General features: G+C 41.6%; 3 protein-coding genes across 4 annotated transcripts; 2 read left to right on the top strand and 1 right to left on the bottom strand.

Annotated features, from left to right (window-relative positions):
• Positions 1-248: 248 nt before the first annotated feature.
• Positions 249-4,998, bottom strand: LOC119556827 (neutral alpha-glucosidase AB). The gene is made up of 5 exons (XM_037869283.1): positions 4,893-4,998; positions 4,365-4,493; positions 2,691-3,440; positions 1,018-2,503; positions 249-956 (listed from the first exon to the last, which is right to left on the bottom strand). Exons 2-5 carry the CDS (start codon positions 4,469-4,471, stop codon positions 525-527), a joined length of 2,775 nt encoding a protein of 924 aa, XP_037725211.1. The 5' UTR covers positions 4,472-4,493; positions 4,893-4,998; the 3' UTR covers positions 249-524.
• A 2,110-nt stretch (positions 4,999-7,108) lies between these two features.
• Positions 7,109-12,484, top strand: LOC119556683 (tektin-3). 2 transcript variants are annotated; one of them, XM_037869056.1, is made up of 4 exons: positions 7,109-7,234; positions 9,605-9,957; positions 10,448-11,035; positions 11,766-12,484. In XM_037869056.1, exons 1-4 carry the CDS (start codon positions 7,124-7,126, stop codon positions 12,301-12,303), a joined length of 1,590 nt encoding a protein of 529 aa, XP_037724984.1. In that variant the 5' UTR covers positions 7,109-7,123; the 3' UTR covers positions 12,304-12,484. The 2 variants fall into 2 exon arrangements, with proteins under 2 accessions (XP_037724984.1, XP_037724983.1); XM_037869055.1 differs by having other exon boundaries at positions 7,109-7,450.
• A 2,577-nt stretch (positions 12,485-15,061) lies between these two features.
• LOC119557815 (NFU1 iron-sulfur cluster scaffold homolog, mitochondrial) lies at positions 15,062-17,898 on the top strand. Its single transcript, XM_037870753.1, has 3 exons — positions 15,062-15,213; positions 15,272-15,519; positions 17,245-17,898. The coding sequence occupies exons 1-3, from the start codon at positions 15,146-15,148 to the stop codon at positions 17,769-17,771; spliced, it is 843 nt and encodes a 280-aa protein (XP_037726681.1). The 5' UTR covers positions 15,062-15,145; the 3' UTR covers positions 17,772-17,898.
• Positions 17,899-19,699: the final 1,801 nt, after the last annotated feature.

Here is a 19,699-nt window from a genome sequence, read left to right as displayed (position 1 = left end):
GATTTCTTGGTTGCCATTTAATTAAAGAAGACCAATTTGAAAATAATATATTTAATCAAAGGTAACAGTGCGTATGAGTGATAAACCTTAAAGCCAAAACGCACTCTAACACGAGTTTTTTTCAAAAAATGTCTTTTTGGCATGCCTTAATTGCCACATTGCGCACCGGATAGGCAGGGAGAGTGTGACCTTACAAGTTTCCATACAAATGTGGACCGCCGTGGTGTTACATTATAATCAGTTGGGAGTTATAGCGTGTTCTTTAAAAAAATTTATGTTTATTGAAACGTTAATTACATTCAACTTGAGCTGCACTCTTCGAATAATGAATTGCAGGAATTGGCGGATAAGAATGCAGAACTAATCGAAGGCAAGGAAAGGAATCTATTAATTTATTCTTTCTGGAATTGGTTTTTGAGTGCGGGAGCTGCGCCTTAATACATTATAATTTCATAATTTTAATAGAAACTGCATATTTATATTGGTATAGGAGAACATTAATACGGGGCGACGACGACTACAGACTACACATAATTGAGTTTGATAACGAAGTCGACGTCCATCTTGACGCCAGGCTTGCGCACGACGACGACTTGGTCATGTTGGAGCACCTCCAGTTGCTGGCTTATTCCATTCACTGTGATGCTGGCACTTGTGGGCAACTTCTCCAGGCCGGCGAACACGATCCGCTCGATCCAGGCATCGGTCTTGTATTTGGGCTTACCCACAAAGTGATTGACCAGCTGGTCGTTGGTAAACTTGTAGACAACGTGGATGCGCTTGCCCTGGCGGTAGTCGTAGGACTTCTCATCGTCCAGGTAGAGGGAACCGGATGCCTTGCCCTGTCTGTCTAGACAGATAATCAGTGTGTAAGGATCGTGCAGCATCAAGGTCGAGGCGCGGCGCTGGCGCTCTTTCTTCGGAACAATGCTGCCGCCACGCTGCCAAACGGGGATCTGTAAGGATATTTATGGCATTAAATATGTAATATGAAATATGTAGAATAACGTCTCTTACTTTGTTTTCATCTACAGAGACCGACACGTAGCCTGATCGTTCCTGACGCTGATAAGTATCAACATCGTACCACCAGTCACCGTTCTTCTTTTCATCAATAGCCGGAAAATAGACGTCCACCTTGCTGACACCCTGCTGCATGACGGGCCGCACAAGCAGGCGATCCTGCACTAGTAGCTGGCTGTCCACGCTGAAAGCCTCCTTATCCAGTGGATAGTGGGCCAACAATGGCAAGATCACTGGCGCACCCGTCAACTCCAGTTCGTAGAAGGCGGTATACCATAAGGGCAGATAGGAGTACCGCTTTAGCACCGCATTTTGAATCACCTGGCGGGTGCGTTCCGGGAAAAGCCAAGGCTCCCGGCGCTTGGTGTCGATGTGAGCATGTGCCCGAAAGAAGGGCAAGAATGCACCCGTTTGATACCAACGCTCTAGCAGCTCGCTGTCAGGGTTTCCAAAGAAACCACCGACATCGGCGCCGCAAAATGAGAATCCGGCTACCGCCTCCGTGAGACACATCTTTATTGAGTGCTGAAGATGTGACCAGTCCGCCAAGTTATCGCCCGTCCAAATGGCAGCATACCGCTGGGATCCAGCAAAGTGGGCACGTGTGAGGATGAAGGGCCGTTGGTTGGGGTCGCGCTGCTGCAGGCCAGCAAACGAGCCCATCAGGTGCATGTGACCGTACAGATTGTGCACATCGCGGTGCTCCCAGTTGCCAAAGTGCACCAGATCCTTGGGTGCCGTGATCTCTGGGCCGTTGAACACCGACGGTTCGTTCATATCGTTCCACAGCATCACATCTGCGGTTACAGTTTGGAACTTATCAAGTGCGTACTGGCTGGCATAGTACTCTCTAACCACGGGATTGAAGAAATCTGGATAACTGGCTGCTCCCGGCCAGCACCAGCCCTCGTAGTCATTGCCCTCGCGCGTTTTCACATAGTAACCACGATCTGTGCACTCCTGATGGAAGAAGTAACTATTATCCCGTTTGATGTGCGGGTCGATGATCACCACCAAATGCCGACCCAGCTCTGTGAGGTTCTTGATCATTGTCAGCGGCTGCGGAAACTTGAACTTGTCCCAGGTGAAGTAGCGTTTTCCATCGGTGTACTCGATATCCAACCACATAGTGTCCATTGGTATGTTAAACTCGTCGAATTTCGCTGACACGGCAGTTACATCCCTCTCATCGTTGTAGTTCCAGCGGCTTTGGTGGTAGGCCAGAGCAAATATCTGAGGCAACTCGTGGGTTCCTGTCAGGGCAGCGTACTGCTTAAAAGTGTCCATGGGCTTGGGACCCAGCAAGATAAAGGCGTCTACAATGCCCGACTCGGACATGAAGTGTGCAGCTGGTGGAGGAGTTTTACGCGAGCCGGACACAAAGTTTACTAACGAAGAGACCACGTTGGTTTCTGAAGTTTGGATGTCCACCCAGGTTTCGGCGGCATTCTGCCAATAAACGCCAGCAGTGCGCTGTTGTCTGTAAAATATATGAAAATAATTGTAGTCATTGGTTTACAAAAGGAATTTTCGCCTATATCAGCATGCTGATTGCAGGAAAATATGATAAAATTGTTATATTGTACTTTAGGAAGGTTGATTGCTCTTAGCCAATTTTATTAAATTCGAAATGTTCTCTCCCATTTTACTTTAAAGACGTAACTCACCCATGACCATATATCACTGGCACAGTTCCATAAAGGGCCATTTTGCTATCCACAATGTACTCGAACACATCCAGATTATATAGGCGATATGGATCTGTGCCCGAGGTGGACTTCAGTATGAAGCTATCGGCGTGCTCCGGAATACCAAACAAGACCTCGGCGGCGGGGAACGAGAAGTCCAGTGCCACTGCTTCCGGACCGTACGGTTTAGAGTCGTGGTGCGACTTGAAGTTCTCCTCCCAAGCGCCGGGATCATCGATGGCATCGGCTGCCTTGGGGGTTTCCACAGCGGCATCCTGCTCCTGCTGGTTCTCGTTTTGTGCGGGCTCGGGAGTTTGCTCCTGGGTTTTCTGACGCAGATGCTCAAAGTAAAGCCAGTTCTTGGCATTCACCGAGACCACCAGGACGTCGTTTTCATAAAAATCGATTCGGAAAGGATCTCCGTGGATAACGGCCTTGTTCTTCTCAGATATTATAACGATCTCCCCGTCAGTTTCCCGCTGGATACGAATGTGTTCTGCTTGGGGTTGTCCCTTGAGAGCGTGTTCAACGCGATATCGCGACCGAAGTGGTTGTTTTTCATCGATCTGCAGTCGGAAGGTGCTGCCCTTTAGGGCCTCCAACTTAAAGGCGAACTGATGGTGGTTCTCCTTGTTTACCAGATCGGCCGTCAGTGAATCGGCATAGGTGTTCAGGGTACCCGGAATCAAGGCATACTTGCTGCCTGCACTCTGAACCTTACGGGAGCGTCTGAAAAATAGCATATAGTAAATTTAGTCGTTAATCATTCATTTCCACGGGGACTAATACAGCTAGATATAAAGCAGGGACTGGTAAACGACAGGGAAAGATTAAGGCAGTACACGCGACGAGGCTACATAGCAGAAAAATGAAAATCTGATTCGATAGTCAGATTAAACCGAGCGAAAGGATTTTCAATTTTCCTTCAAATTTTGATTTTGGTTAAGGAGAAATTGCGGTGACAAAAGAAAGGTACATTTTTGAAAGTTGAAGCTGATAGGACCATTGCAGCAAAATGTACGCACTTAATATCCGTTGCTCATAGAGTAAAATGGTAAATTGTAATCCGAAAAAGTATGTAACAGTTAGAAGATTCAGATTAAGATTCAGATTCCTTAGCTAGGTAGTTTGTTGTCCGAAAGATTAAGGTCTGCCTAGCGCCCACATTTTTTAAAGATATTGTAATCTTAAAGTATTTATGACTTTTTAATGAATGTTTTGATTTGGTTAATGTGTGCGCCATACAGGATTTAGCGTTACGGGCGAAACTAGATCGACTCGGTTAGTAATCCTGATAAAGAGTATACATATGTACTTAGGATCGAAAACGCTTCCTTCTGCCTGTTCATACTTTCCAACGAATACATAACACCCTTTCACTCTATGAGTTACGGGTATAAAAAGAGACTACTTAAGGACTAACTAAAATTTGTGGTCTTTCCTTCAAAGGATATTAAGAAGGCATTTGCAGGAGTTTATCCAGTAAACAAACTAGTTAATATATAACTAATAATAATTGCTTTTCCGATTCATAAAATCAAAGGAAATAGAGAGACTATAGTAATAGCTATGAACACATCTAGAAAATGGTCGACTAACGGCTACCTACATAGGTTACCATGCAGTTGGTTACACCCAGGCAGTAAAACTCACCGACAGAAGCTGCTCTGCTCGCAGGTCTTGAAGTTCCCGGGATCCACTCCATCGGCCAGGACGAAAAGTGCAAAGATGATGGCCACAGTGGCCGGAGCAAATTGCATGGCGCTTTGACCTGGGTCTTACCTAAAATAAGGGGTACCGGAGAGGTGTTAGTTAAGGTGTTAACTGATTGTTGCTTAAAATCAATGCCTACTCTAACTGTTAAGTTAATGTACACGTCAGTTGTGACCCAAAAACTACATCCGACAACTGATGTCCCCACGGAATTGGACTTTTAATCATTTCAAACAGTGGAATTACTCGATAATTAACAACTAGCAGAAAGGCATATTGTATATAGTATAAACTTCGTATGCTATAGATATATTGTCTTCAGCTGCTTTCTTTCAGAAAAGTTTGGATTATGGTCGTAAAAATATGTCGCCGGTTATTAATGCATATAGTGTTGATAATGCACTTTTAGGGATTCCGTAGACCTTATATTTCGACACCCAATGCACTAGTTTTCCTGTTATTCCAAACCTTTTATTTTGATATAGCTTATTTAGGGTTAATTTTATGTTAATAATTTTATTAAAAATTTTGCACACATATGCAGCGTGACCGTCGCTGGGTCCTAACTTATAACTTAGACAAGCTAAAATGTACTTTTTATTACCGTAGTTAGCCAAGATCCAAACCTGAATGTTGGTTGGCGTCTCTGATATCACGGTGCAACGCGGAACGAGGTACATTACTGTGAACGGCCGTCCACGTAGTGACGAAGCTCACCAGGAGAGTGTGCGAAGGAGACCGCTGAATTGAATTGAAAAGAATCTGAAGTAATGATCCGATCATAGAGTGATGCACCAATCAAAAGGTATTGCAAGAACTTTAAATGTTACCTACCAAGACTTTAACAATTTCAATTCGTTTGAAAGAAAAAGCGGTGAAAGCTCAAAAGTGAAAATGTTGAAAATTTGAGCTGTTGAGGCTGGTGGGAATAAAAGGCCTAGGTTATTAGTTACTAGATTCGTCGGAAAGTATGTAACAGGCAGAAGGAAGCGTTTCCGACCCCATAAAGTATATATATTCTTGATCAGGATCACTAGCCGAGCCGATCTAGCCATGTCCGTCTTTCAGTCTGTCCGTCGGTCGGAAACGCTCCTTCTACCTGTTACATAATTTCCGACGAATCTAGTATACCCTATTACTCTACCAGTAACGGGTATACAAATTATCTAAGTTGGCTACGCCTTTTCATAGGTTAAGTATGGAAATTTAAAACGAAATAATTTGTTTTCTTTGTAAGTACATGTCAAATCTAGATACATTTTATCAAATAATTTGATAGTCTGACCGTAGCCTAACGCCCACAACATTACACATTTTGTAAAGGTGTACATGAGATATTATTTTGTCAATACCTTACTGCAAATTATTTAAATCGGACCATTCACTAAAAAGGTTTGACAAAATATTGTAACCGACGGTAGGTGGCGCCTTGCCATCTCGGAAAAAGTTGCTTTGCTGCCTTTATATCTCTATATTGTTTGCGCTCCTTTTGGCTGACTAATATATATACACGAAGATCTGATAGTTGAGGCAATCGACTATAGCGTTCTTCTTTGTTTGTTTTGAAGGCGACCTTCCGAAGTAGAATTTCTTCATTAAAAGAAATAAATATTTGTAACTTTTGCACATGTCTATGGGATTTGAAGTCAAAATTGACATGAAAGGAAGTTAACTTCGGCAAGCCGAAGTTTGTATACCCTTGCAGTTATACATTTTAAATTTAATTCGAAATTCTTAAAAATACAAAAAATGATATTCCCAATAGTATGAGATAATATGTCAAAAAACACCGAAGCTATAATTTGTTTCATATTATTTTCCCAGCAATTTTCCGATCGTTCCTATGGCATCTATATGATATTGTCGTCCGATTTTGATAAAATTAAATTCGAAACTCAGAACTAATTAAAAAATGTTATTTCCAAGCGTAGGTGTTTATATGTTAAAAAACACTAAAAAAAATAATTTTTTGAACTTTTTTTCCCGATTATTCCTATGGAAGTTATAAGATATAGTTGTCCGATCCGGCTTATATGTATACTACGTACAAAAGAAAGAAGACTTTTGGAAAAGTATCAGTCCGATAGCTTTAAAACTGAGAGACTAGTTTGCGTAGAAACGGACGGACAGACGGACAGACGGACATGGCTAGATCGACTAGTCTAGTGATGTTGATTAAGAATATATATACTTTATGGGGTCGGAAACGTCTCTTTCACTGCGTTACAAACTTCTGACTGAAATCATAGAAGGGTATAAAAATCATGGCTTTCTCAAAATTTTGTTTAAGAACGCCTTTAACTCCAAAAGTATTTCCACAATAAATGCGTTACGATTCAACGTGTGAATGGGAATACGCCCTGGCCTTTAAATAAACTAAATATCCATCATAAGCTCTATTGTCGGTTTAAGCGAAGTAAATAGTTAAGAAATAAATTGGCTGCGGTGCTACTCAATTTGATTTGGCAAGTAGGTCAATAAACCCGTGTCATTGCCATTGATTTCACAAGTCGTTGAAGGAAATCCATTGCCAAGCGATTCCGCTGCCAGGTTACCGAGTTTATTCAATAAGTCCACCCGTAAAGAGTCAAAACCAGGGGTTCAGCCAGTTTGGCTAGAGCCGTAGGACCGAAAAGACCAAAAAGACAAAGCGGAGTTCCGAAGAATATAAGTTGGTTATAAATACTGTATATCGACCAATGCTCTGCTGGGCCAACGAGGATCATTATTTGAGCCAACGCTACCCGAATCCGCAGCAAAAGGCACCCGAAACACTGAAGAACCTTCTGTTGCGATCCAGTGTACCAATAGTGAGTGCTCCGAATCCCGAGTGGGAGTTGCAATCCGCCAGCACTATGGCACCACTCAAAGGCCAGGAAGTGCTTAAGTTCCACAAACACTCTTATCTCGAGAACCGCATCTTCGATCACCGTCTGGTCAAGGACAACCTTTTGGACAAGTGGCCCACAGCCGACATGAACGAGTACAACGAGCGCAAGGACCACCGCAACCTAATGGAGTCCTATGTACCGGCCGCAGTCCATATCATTAACCCAATACTCCATCTTTTACCATTATGTTTTGTTTTATTTTACAGCACATCACTTTAAAGCTTCATCTAGTTGAGCTCAAAATCGTTAACACCACCCGCTAACAACAATAATATCTACCGCTGTAATTATTATAGGGTAGATGCGCACTTTTGAAGAATTCCAAAGATATACTTCTTCGAATTTGATTTGAGAATAATGACTGCAATCATATTATATTATGTCCCGTAAATTTCCCCAGTAATTATACCTGTTACGCGTAGAGTAAAAAGGTATATTGTATTCGGGGAACAGGTAGAAGAAAGTCTCCGACACCGTAAATTATATAAATTCTTGATCAGCCTCAATAGCCGACTCGATTTAGCCATGTCCGTCTGTCCGTCTTTCCCTCTGTCCGTGTGAACGCCGTGATCTTGGAAACTATAAGAGCTAGAGGGTTGAGATTTCAGATTGAGATTTCTTATTTTCGTTTGCAGCGCAACATGCCCACTCTGACGCCCACAAGCCGCTCAAAACTGTGGCTCCTACCGGTTTAGTGCTAGAATTAAAAATTTAACTGAAATGCATAGTTCTTTCAATACCAAAATCTACCTAAAAATTGCTGACCACGCCTACTCTTACGCCCACAAACGCCCTTAACGCTTTAATCTGTCTGCCGCCCACGTAACCATATATTGAGATCTTGTACATCTCCATCCCCTTTTTGGGTATCTGATAGTTCTAGAGTATACACAAAGAAACTCCTTGGTATAATTGACCAATATAATAGTAAAACGGGCATTAAATACTTACTCTTACGCAATATGTTATCGTAAGGGTTACTATAAAAATTAGTTATATAACTAAGAATGTGCCCAACCCATCGATTGTAGTTGAAAAACTTTTTATATAGTATCAAGCCTATACAATGTAGTTACTGATTTTTATATGGCAAATATATAAAAAATTTATAAAATGATAAATTATAGTTAGATACATACGTCACTGTAGCATGGTAATTTATAAGCAAAATAAGAGAAGTCATTTTCAAATTATCCTTTCCAACAACTTTAAGTGGTGTAAATCGTACTTGTCTTTCAGTTAGTGTGAAAGTATGTTCAAGACTTTACAAAATATACTTTTAGGTGTTATCTTTTCAGAATTTAACATTGGAGTCTGGGTCCAAGGGACCCAGTAGAGAATTATAAGCAACACATTGGAGAAAATTTATAAAGATACTGTTGCATACTTTTGTGTGCAAAATTATTCGTTAGGGTAACTATTTTATAAGGGTATAAAATAGTTGAAGCAGAGGGCATAATGATTTCAATCAGAAGTTTGCAACGCAGTGAAGGAGAAGTATCCGACCCAGTAAAGTGTATACATTCTTGATCAGCATCAATAGACGAGTCGATCTAGCCATGTCCGTCTGTCCGTTTCTACGCAAACTAGTCTCTCAGTTTTAAAGCTATCGGGATAAAACCTTTCCAAAAATCGAATTTCTATTGCAGGTAGTATAATATAGTAGTATTACTTCTGGAACTATAAAAGCTACGGTCACCATAGTGTTTTTATACCCGTTACTCGTAGAGTAACAATATTCGAGGCCGTCTTCTTGTGCAAAAATACCAACTATCATATAGTTGGGCCACTCGACTATATTGTTGTCTATTGCGTTATACCACCACATCAAAGCTGCACAAGATCGTGCGTTTAAATTTTAAATATAATATGTAATACTTATAGGAATTGGAGATGTTAAAATACATTAAAGATGGTACTACTTTTCCTTGTTGAAAATTTGATTTATCTTCTATTTCGATTCATATATTTTTGTGAGCAATCAGGGCAGGCCCTACCGAAATTACAAGCCCTGTCACCAGCCCCCGAACAGAAATTAGTTTAGTTTTTTCAGCTTCTCGAATAGAAACGTATCTCCTTGAATTTGTTTTTTTTTTTCAAATCGTCGATAATTTTCTAGCACACAGTCCAAATTCCAAGTGGCACAAATTACTAGTTACACGCTTTAGACTACAGTACACTAAGTCTACCGATCCAAAACCGAAACCTCCGACCACGATGAGTCAGAATGGTGCTGGGGCCGGAGGATCCGGAATCCCGCAAACTACGGTCATGTATTCACAATTGCAGCCATGGAGCCAGGCGGGCGCTCCTCCCTGCATGGAGCCCGTCATGGGACCCTCGATCCCGCCGAGAGTTGGAGCAGCATACGAGACGCCCACGAAGCACCCGTGGCGACCGGCAATGGCCTATGAGCTCATCCAGGTGAAGCACCTACCCGAGCAGCCGGTGACCAACCAGCTGACAAAGCAGTGCTTCCTGCCCAAGGGCATGAAGACGGACGGGATGATCTTTCCCAACCTTGTCACTGGATTCGATCGCAATCCGCAGCATGCTGCCCGGGCCGCCCTCTACACGCGTTATACAAGCAACGAGTGGTACAACAATAACATGACGAAGTACTCCGAGTCCAACATGAACCGGTAAGTGGACCTCTTACTTCCTCCCTAATGGCTATCCTCTCCTCTCTATGGTTAGTGTTATGGGCGTTTTAGGGCCTTAGAGTGAGCGTGGCACTCGGCTGAAGTAAACATGGGGTTCTAGCTTTAAAAGAGATATTTTAATTTCCCAAGCCGGCGCCCCCTTACATCTTAATTGCGCAAAACTTTTTAAAGAATAGTCCGATTTGAAAATTTTTCGGATCTGTATATGGATATAAATAATTAAAACAAAATCTCACTTACACTTCCGAGATCATGGCGTTCAATCGGACAGATTGACGGACATGGCTAGACCGACTTGGCTAGTGATCCTAATCGAGAATATATATACTTTAAGGGGTCGAAAAGGCTTCCTCCTACGTCTTACATACTTTCCCCGAATTCAATATACCCTTTAACTTTACGAGTAACTGGTATACAAATTATAAGATAGTTAAATTGTACCTAAAATGTTATTTTTTCTTTGCTTCAGCAACTTGTCCGAGCGCATGCGCAACGACGCAGTGCGTCTGATGCGGGAGACGGATGAGAAGGCGACCTCGGGCCAAAGAGACGCCGGTCGAAGGCTGGGTGAACGGATCACCGACCTGACGTTCTGGCGCAACGAGCTGAACGCGGAGCTGGAAAAGCTCATCGCCGAGATGTCAGACATCAATGAGCTACAGCGCCAGTGCGGCAAGGCGCTCCTCGACTTGGAGATCCCCTTGCACATCGCCCAGGAGTGCCTCTTCCACCGGGAGTCGCGCCAGGGCACCGAGAAGGTGCACGACATCGTTGAGAAGGCACTTCTCGTAGAGATCAACAACCTGAGAAACTCCCGCGACCGTCTGGGCGGCCTGCATGAGAAGATTGCGAAGCAGGCGCTCGACTGCCGCGGCGCCCAGCATCTGCTCGAGGACGACGTGTCCCACAAGGAGTCCTCGCTGGGCATCGACTCCATGTGCCACCAGCTGAATAACCACAGCCGCGGCATAACCTACTACGGCGGCATCGAAAAATTTGATCCCTCGGTCAGCACCCAGGAGTCGTGGGCCCAGGCTAGCAGCGAGCACGTCCGTCGGTGAGTTTAATTTATTGGGTATATGATAGTCGACTAACGCGTTCTTTTGCTTTTTGTGAAGAGCCATTAAAAGACCAATATTTATATTTAATTTAAACTTATAAACTATTTAAAGTTAAAAGAAATTTTCGATGTACTGCTTCAAAGTAACACAAAAGATACTCGAACGGTAGTAACGATGCCGGACAATCAAGTGATTGGAATTCAAATGAAAAACAGTTCTAATGAATGTAGTTTTTGTATGAACCAAAAAAATTTAAAAATATTGAAAAATGATTCCAATTGCTTAAGTTCATGCACAAGTGACACATTTGCTAAACATTAGAGGTGCAGAAACATCGATGTTTTTCGATGTTACATCGATGTTTGCCTGTTAAAACATCGGAAAAGCGATGTTTTCTGCACCTCTACTAAACATACTCTATTGATATGAATGCGATCGATCAAGTCGTTTTTGAGATATCGTGCCTACCAGGTGAGAAAACGCTGATTCGAAATACGCGTTTGAAAGTTAAAGATCTTTAAGCGCTCTGCCGGGCAATTCTTCTCAGGGCTGTATCAATAAAATTTGTTAGGTCCTTGTAACCACATATTTTACAAGAGTTTTGATTTTTTGAAACCCAGATATTTGTGACCCCCTTAAAGCAACGTTTCCTTAAATCTAGGATTTTTGTATTGTCCACTTTCACTTGTATTTCTTATAGTAAACCTTTCATATCCACCTCCGCAGTTCACAGGCGGAGCGGGCGAAGCTCTCTCAGCTGCGCAGCGATGCCCAGAGCGTGGTTAACTCGGTGGCCACCACCGTGTGGGACTTCTGGAGCAACACCAATAATGCCTTCGATCGGCGCTCTCAGGAGATGGCCGAGGCAAAGAACCGGGTCCAGTTGCACCTGCAGAAGGTTCAGCAGGAGCTGTTCGACATGGAGAAGCACCTCTTCCTGCTCCAGAAGGCCATTCAGGACAAGTCCGGGCCGCTCAAGGTGGCTCAAACGCGGCTGGAGGCCCGATCCCACCGGGAGGGCGTCGAGCTGTGCAAGGACCATGCGCAGGACCGCCTCGTTCAGGAGGTACAGGATATCCAGGGCGCCGTAGAGACGCTGCACCACAAGCTGCAGGAAGCGGAGGCCACGCACCAGGGTCTTCTAAAAACGCGCTGCACCCTGGAGGTGGATCTGAGGAACAAGGTCAACGCGCTGTTTATCGATCGGGAGAAGTGCATGAGTCTAAGGCGCTCCTTCCCGGTCAGCAATCTAATCAAGTACTGATTCAGTTCCGGCCTCCAAGCTCAGACCTCCCATTGCACCTTAGCACTCGCTTTACCCGCCACCTATGTCGTAGCCTGGTCACAGCAAGTTGGAATCTGTGTGCCCACTCCAGTAAGCAAACCGTTTTCTTTCGGGAGCTTAGTAAATCTTTTACTGGCAAATAAACTAAACTTCAAAAATACTCATTGTTTTTTAATATTTATACCAGGACATTAATTAATCCGCTTCAAATAAATCAAGAGAGAACGCTATAGTCCATGCCATCGACTATCAAGTACCCGTTACTCAGCTAAGGGGAGTGCGAAGGAGATGGAGATATGCAAGCAGCAAAATAACTGTTCCAAAGATTGCACACTTTATTTGCTTATAACTTTTTAATGAATGGTCCGATTTGAATAATTTTTTGAATGTAGTTGGACAATGATAAGCAAAAGAAAATCTCACTTAAATCTTTCAAAAATTTATGCATATGTACATTGGGGCGGTCAAAAAATTAAAATCTTGTTTTCTAACCCCTTTACATGGTTGGTTAAAGTTTGCAAAAAAAAAGTTTGCACTCAAAAATTAAAATTTTTTGTTTGAGTTTTGGACCATGCGAAACGTCCTCAAAGTCTCTTAAAAAATTACTAATACGACATGTATACAAGTCAACTTTTTTCAAAAAGATCGATTTCCCCTTCCCAACTTTATCAAATCTCTTATATCGGTCAACATGAATAAAAAATTTTCGACAAATACCGAAATGTTTTTGGTGGTAAAACCTAAGTCAGAATTGGACACGAAATTTCCATCCAAGTCAAAACCCCCTAATGAAAATAATATATTTCATCAACCTCAACAGTGCGAATGAGTTATAAACTTTAAAACCAATTCGCAGACCCCATAAAGCGTTTTTTCAAAAGATCCTTTAAAAAAAAGTATTCAAAAAATATACGCGCTTCAGTTTCCTTTAGTTAGAAAATCAGAACACGGAAATCACTAACGGGGCGTTTCTATTTTTTTGAAATAAAAACGAAATGAAAATCTACTGTGATTGTCCGTTACGAGTGACACAATAATCGAAAGGAATCGGAAAAACAAAAAGGATTGCATACTAAGACTTACTAATAAGACTTACTAATAAGATAAATTAGTTTGGAAGAAAGAGCGGTGGAAGTGTAAAAGTGAACTGATCACTAGCCAAATCGATCTAGCCATCTCCATCTGTCAGTATGAAACCATAAAAGCTGCAGTACTGGGATTAGGCATGCAGATTCTAGAGATTCAAGCGCAGCGCAAGTTTGTTTATCGATTGACCAAAAAAAAAAGTTTGCCATGCCCACTCTAACGTCCATAAGGCGTAAATCTGTATAACCACATAACCATATATTGTGATCGCGGGTAGGTGGCGCATTACAATCACGCTTTGCTGCTTGCATTTCTCCATCTCCCTTTGGTTCCTTTAGCTGAGTAACGGGTATCTGATAGTCGAGGTACTCGACTATAGCATTTTTCCTTGATTATTTTAGGGTCTTGGGGACTTTATAAATGTAATAATAAGCTCGAGATAGCAAACCATTGTTCTACGACTTTTTGAATTACCCGCTAGTTTGGCGGGAAATAAAAAAAAATAGCTGAATCTTAAAGGCCTATAGTTTCTACACAACTAATGCTAAGTGCTATATGTCGCCGGAAAGGTAATATAATTAGCTAATCACGCCCTATTTGCTTAAATTGTCTTAATAAAGGGTGTTTTTTTAGTTGGCATTACTGTTCAAGATGGCAACCGATTTAACAGCTGTCTAGTGATTTATTCTCAGTTTGGTTTGGCATTTCATCATGAATAGATCACGCCATCACGCCTGATCAACGCTTGCAAATAGTGCAATTTTATTTCGAAAATAATGGTTCTGTGCAGTATACGTATCGCCTAATTTTACGTTTTGGACCTGTGAATTGGCCTCCAAGATCTTGTGATTTAACACCGCTAGACTACTTTCTGTGGGGCTATGTAAAGTTATTGGTCTATTCGGATAAGACACAAACGCTTGACCATTTGGAAGACAACATTCGCCGTGTTATTTCCGATATACGGCCACAAATGTTGGAAAAAGTCATCGAAAATTGGACGTCCAGATTGGACTACATCCGAGCCAGCCGTGGCGGTCATATGTCAGAAATCATATTTAAAATGTAATGCCACAAGATTATCTTTCGAATAAAAAAAAATTTATGTCAATCGAATAATCCATCGTTGTTTTATTAAAATATTAAGTTCTATACCTCTAAAAAACACCCTTTACAATAGATTTAAAGTTATAGCTTAAAGTTTTTACTTTTAACCACTTATTGGCTATTTTCTCAAAATTGGTTCAAAATATTTCTTTTTGTATTTCGAACTATATATAAAGTGTTTTTATTTAGTCGGATGTGCAATCAATTTTCGTCACAAAATTGTATATCAGAACATTTGTATGTTGAAGGTGCGATCGTCAGGACCCCTTACCTCGGTAAATGGTGTTTTTATTTGATTCTATTTTGGTTTTGTATTTAACTTTGTCATTTCCCGTCTATTTGACCTAGATCCTCGGAAAAATAAGTGAGTTACATGTGGAATAAAATAAAATAACAGCTTTCGCCAACATAAAGCCTTAAAGTTACAACTGCCTAAATTGCATTTTGTGAATTCGTATTACAGTGTAGGTTGTGTATGCCTAGATTTAAGGTTTGAGTCATTGCTAAAGGGCTAGTCGAGTCTTCCACCGTCAAGTGTATTTGAGCACCCTACTAACAGGGTTGCCATACAGCCCAATGCCAGCTGATTTTTAACTAGTTTTCATTATCAAACGCAAAAGCGAAAAGAATGTCGAAATTCCTGTCCCAAACGGTTTTGAATACGCTGCGTAACACGCGCATTGGCCCGCGTCAGCTGTAAGTGCTTCCTGGGGGACTACGACTACTAGGATGATCCATTTTCCGCTGCTTTCAGGGTGCACAGTTTTGCGGGTATCGCCTCCACGCGTAACAACGCGGATCCGGCCCAACCGAATGGACAGGCTCTAGGACGTGGTCTCTTGCAGAAGCAGCTGCCGCTGTCGGGCAGGAGGAGCATGTTCATCCAGACGCAAGACACCCCGAATCCGGACAGCCTCAAGTTCCTGCCCGGCGTGGATGTCCTGGGAAAGGGCAACACCTACGACTTCCCCAACGGAACCACAGCACACAGCAGTCCATTGGGTGAGTGGAGATCACGGTAGTACTCTCGCAGGAGGTGCTCACTCCCGAAGTTCTCGATGTACCGCGGTTTCCTAGCAGTTTACATGAAGAAGTAACATGCCGGTCAGACATGGTTCTCTTGTAATTGCTCTTCAAAGTTTAGGGCGAGGGTTTCCCTGTCGAAATCAAGAGGGCTTTTCTATAACTTGCCATAAAAGTACGTATACACAATGGCATAAAGAACTGCCCAATTCGTTAATCGCAACTCTTAATATTAGCAGAGTTATTTGATGTTCAGGTCAAAGATTAGCATTTGGGATGACACCAACAGGAACCCACCAATGACTGGTTTAGCTCCACCAAATTTACGCATTTTCTACGTTTTTTCTTATTTTTGGGGAAATTAAATGGTACCCATTACTTGTAGAGTAAAATCAAAAAGGATATATACAAGTCCGTCCGTATTAACGCTGAAGTCTCGGAAACTATATAAGCTAGAATGTTTGGGTTCTGCCCAAACACGCCCTCAACACCCATAACGATAAAGTTTGTCCTGCGCCCACATTTTTTAGTCTAAATTGAAAATAATTTTTTTTATCTAAGCACACAGGCACATTTATAATGCCACGACACTAAGATTCGTTTTCATTTCCGTGCTAATAAATTTGTATGTTAAAATACAATAATCCCGAAAACAACGGGTAGGCGTTGCGACACAGTGGGTCATTTCGTATTAACTTCGACAGGAAATTGGTTTACTATTTCAAATTTAAAATCCTTATACATATCAATTATAACATTTCGTTTTAGAAAGATATGCCCCCTTTAAAGCTGACAAATGTTTGGCTCTCAAAAATACTACCCAAAAACTAGGAATCGAATCGTCTTACTCTTTGTTTCCACTAAGTTTCTCTTATTATATCACTATTTGCCAAACGTAAATTTTTCCCGATTTTTATTCTACGATGGATAAAAGCTATTTCATTCTATTTTTTATATTAAAAACTTTCTTTGAACATTCTTGATATTTGAAAAGTTCCAGCTGTGCCTGTCGCGGTTTCGCCTGTTGTAGGCAAAAAAGGCTGAAAATACCTACATATATGGTTTAAGATATTGTATTTGTGGTTATTCCTAGTAAAATCCAAACATGTTGCCGTGAAAATTCTTAACTATGTTATTGTTTCTTAAGATTTATTTGTTTTAAGTAAAGTATAACAGAAAGACCGACTCGGCGAACGCCGAATACGGGCTATGAACACTAGATTCCCAGTCAGAAAGGGAGGGCAGTCTGTAATATCTCTTTCTCTTTCTTCTTCAATCATTTTCGTCAGCAGCCTTTGCAAATAGATTAATTTAAAGGGGCGCTATTTCTGTCTGCAATATTAGAATTTAACTTTTAATCAAAATCCTGGCACATTTTGTAGATGCAAAATACGATTTTTAATATTCGCCGTCAAAGTTCCCTAACATCGGAGTTCTCTTTTATTCGTTTTTTCGCCGTTTATTTCTTATAAAAGGTGTTTAATTTTTAAGAACACCTTAAAATGTTTAAAAAAAAAATTAAAATCGAAACATTCATAAACCCTCAAATGCTAAAAGCCAGTGGCGCTCAAAATGTTTTCCATTTAATTTTTTTTCCTAATTTATCAATATCGTCATTGAGTAACGGATCTATGTATGATGGTCGAGACACTCGACTACAGCGTTTTTTAATTTAATTATAACTAAATGTGTTTTAATCCCCAGCCAAATTGCTGTTCCGCGTGGAAGGCGTGCGAGGCGTGTTCTTTGGTGCCGATTTCGTCACCATCTCGAAACAGGAGGGTGCCGAGTGGAGCCTCATTAAGCCTGAGGTGTTTGCCGTCATAATGGATTTCTTTGCTAGTGGCTTGCCCGTCCTTCAGAACGCCGAGCCCAATGCGGACACAGAAATCCTCGAAGACGACGACGAGACGGTGATGATGATCAAGGAGCTGCTCGATACGCGCATCCGTCCCACCGTCCAGGAAGATGGCGGCGACATCGTCTTTATGGGTTACGAGGGTGGAGTCGTCAAGCTTAAGATGCAGGGATCCTGCTCTTCGTGTCCCAGCTCCATTGTCACTTTAAAAAACGGCGTGCAAAACATGCTGCAGTTCTACATACCGGAGGTGGAGTCGGTGGAGCAGGTCTTCGACGATGCGGACCGGATGGTGGACAGCGAGTTTGAGCGCTTTGAGAAGAATCTCAAGACGCTCAAGCAGCAGGAGCCAACTAGAGGCGTTCCTAATTAGGAGGACTTATCGTCTTTTCTCCTGTTTGCGTTGCTAATTCTCTAGTGAAACCAATAGTTGTATACATATTGTACATGTAGTTGATTGTTTAAATAAATTTACGGCTTTAAGCTTAACTAGTAATGAATAACTTGTAAGCTGCATGAGCGAGCTGTTTATTAAGTTAAGTAAGTCACTCTTTGAAGTTCATATTAATAATAGCTTAAAACTATTTTGATTTCAGGGCGGAAAGAGTCTTACATTAACATTTTTTTTTTCTTGACGGGTACATGTGAATTGAAAATACTGCCAAATTGCAGGCCGAACTTATTATTACATTTAAAGATAAAGGTTTTGCAAGTTGCTGTATGTAATTTGCACTGCAATTTCGCAGATCAATGGCATTTTTCCCAAAAACGGCTTATTCATTCATTTTCAAACATGGTACACATCTATCACTGTGGATGGCAGTCCACGCAGTGACGAAGCGGACCAGAATAGTGTGCGATGGCGACTTCTATCACTGTGGACGGCAGTCCACGTAGTGACGAAACGCACCAGGAGAGTGTGCGAAGGCCACTACTGTACATATATACACGAAGAAATGAAAATCAACTGTGATCGTCCGATCGTTATGAGTGATACATCAATCGAAAGGTATCGCAAAAACTAAAGGGATTGCTTACCAAAACTTTTAAAAATCAATTGGCTTGGGAGAAAGAGCGGTGAAAGTGAAAATGTAGAAAATTTGATCTGTTGGGGCCGGTGGGGATAAATACCCCCCGTTACTAACCTACTTGTATTTGCAACCGTCAGAATCGGATGCTCCGTTCAAAAGTAATACGCAAAACAAGATTTTGAGGGACTACTCAAAATAAAAGATTTATTTTTTGTCAGTTTGTCCCAATACGTTTTTTTAAGGTCCAGAAATATAAGAAACTTTAGTTATACCACTTTTGGAAAAACTCGCTAGTTTGGCGGGAAAACAGATAAAAATAGCTAAGTTTCGTACACCCGTAACTTGTGAACTACAAAAGCTACGGACTTGTGCTATATGTTAGAAAAGTATTTTCAAATACTTTGTACGTCTCTCTAAAATGATTTGTCTAAATACCACCGTTTACAAATTATGTGCAAGTTTTTTTTTTATTCCGATTTTTTTTAGCTTTTTTAAAAATATCTCAAAAACGGCACTATCGATTATGGGTTTATCCACAAAGTGTATAGCCCTTTAAATTCCTCAACCTATGACATACCACACGTTGTTGTAATATTGCATATTGAATTGCAGCGTGCCGAATACAAACAAGGAAGAACGCTATAGTCGAGTACCTCGACTATCAGATACTCAGCTAAAGGAACCAAAGGAAAATGGAGATATGCTAGCAGCAAAGCGAGATTAAAATGCGCCACCTACCGGCGGTAGACAGATTTAAGCGTTATGAGCGTTAAAGTGGGCGTGGCAAACTTGGATCAATCGATAGGTATTGACGAGACCAATACACTTCAGTTAAAATTTTTTATCTAGCATGAAAATTGTGGGCGTCATAGGTTTGGGCGGTTTGTTGGCGTGGCATATTCGCGTGACAAAATTGAGCTGCGTACAAGGCTACGGAATCTAAATCTGAGAATTCAATTCTCTATCTTTGATAGTTTCCGAGATATCCACGTTCATATTTACGATTTTTTGAAGTTTGTGGGCGTTAAAGTGGGCGTGGCACTTTTTTTTATGTCAATCGATAGGTACTGATAAGAACATTTCAGTTAAAATTTGTATTCTAGCATGAAAACTGTAGGAACCACAGTTTTGGGCGGATTGTGGGCGGGGCACTCTGTTGAAACAAACTTGCGCTGCGTAAGAAGCTCAGGAGTCTGCATGCCAAATCTCAATAGCGTAGCTCTTATAGTTTCCGAGATCTCAGCGTTCATCCGGTCAGACAGACGGACAT

Source organism: Drosophila subpulchrella, chromosome X (genome assembly GCF_014743375.2).
Source record: "Drosophila subpulchrella strain 33 F10 #4 breed RU33 chromosome X, RU_Dsub_v1.1 Primary Assembly, whole genome shotgun sequence".
Taxonomy (NCBI): Eukaryota; Metazoa; Arthropoda; class Insecta; order Diptera; family Drosophilidae; genus Drosophila; species Drosophila subpulchrella.
This window is presented reverse-complemented; position numbering and strand designations above follow the sequence as displayed.

What these genes read in the sequence shown, in the direction of transcription:
- LOC119556683 (XM_037869055.1), top strand. Translation starts at nt 7,124, where the DNA reads ATGCTCTGCTGGGCCAACGAGGATCATTATTTGAGCCAACGCTACCCG. An exon ending in GCAACCTAATGGAGTCCTAT is followed by an intron (nt 7,451 to 9,604) that starts GTACCGGCCGCA and finishes TCACAATTGCAG; the next exon opens with CCATGGAGCCAGGCGGGCGC. An exon ending in TCCGAGTCCAACATGAACCG is followed by an intron (nt 9,958 to 10,447) that starts GTAAGTGGACCT and finishes TCTTTGCTTCAG; the next exon opens with CAACTTGTCCGAGCGCATGC.
- LOC119557815 (XM_037870753.1), top strand. Translation starts at nt 15,146, where the DNA reads ATGTCGAAATTCCTGTCCCAAACGGTTTTGAATACGCTGCGTAACACG. An exon ending in CGCATTGGCCCGCGTCAGCT is followed by an intron (nt 15,214 to 15,271) that starts GTAAGTGCTTCC and finishes CGCTGCTTTCAG; the next exon opens with GGTGCACAGTTTTGCGGGTA. An exon ending in AGCACACAGCAGTCCATTGG is followed by an intron (nt 15,520 to 17,244) that starts GTGAGTGGAGAT and finishes TTTAATCCCCAG; the next exon opens with CCAAATTGCTGTTCCGCGTG.
- LOC119556827 (XM_037869283.1), bottom strand. Translation starts at nt 4,471, where the DNA reads ATGCAATTTGCTCCGGCCACTGTGGCCATCATCTTTGCACTTTTCGTC. An exon ending in GAGCAGAGCAGCTTCTGTCG is followed by an intron (nt 3,441 to 4,364) that starts GTGAGTTTTACT and finishes GCTATTTTTCAG; the next exon opens with ACGCTCCCGTAAGGTTCAGA. An exon ending in CCAGTGATATATGGTCATGG is followed by an intron (nt 2,504 to 2,690) that starts GTGAGTTACGTC and finishes TATATTTTACAG; the next exon opens with ACAACAGCGCACTGCTGGCG.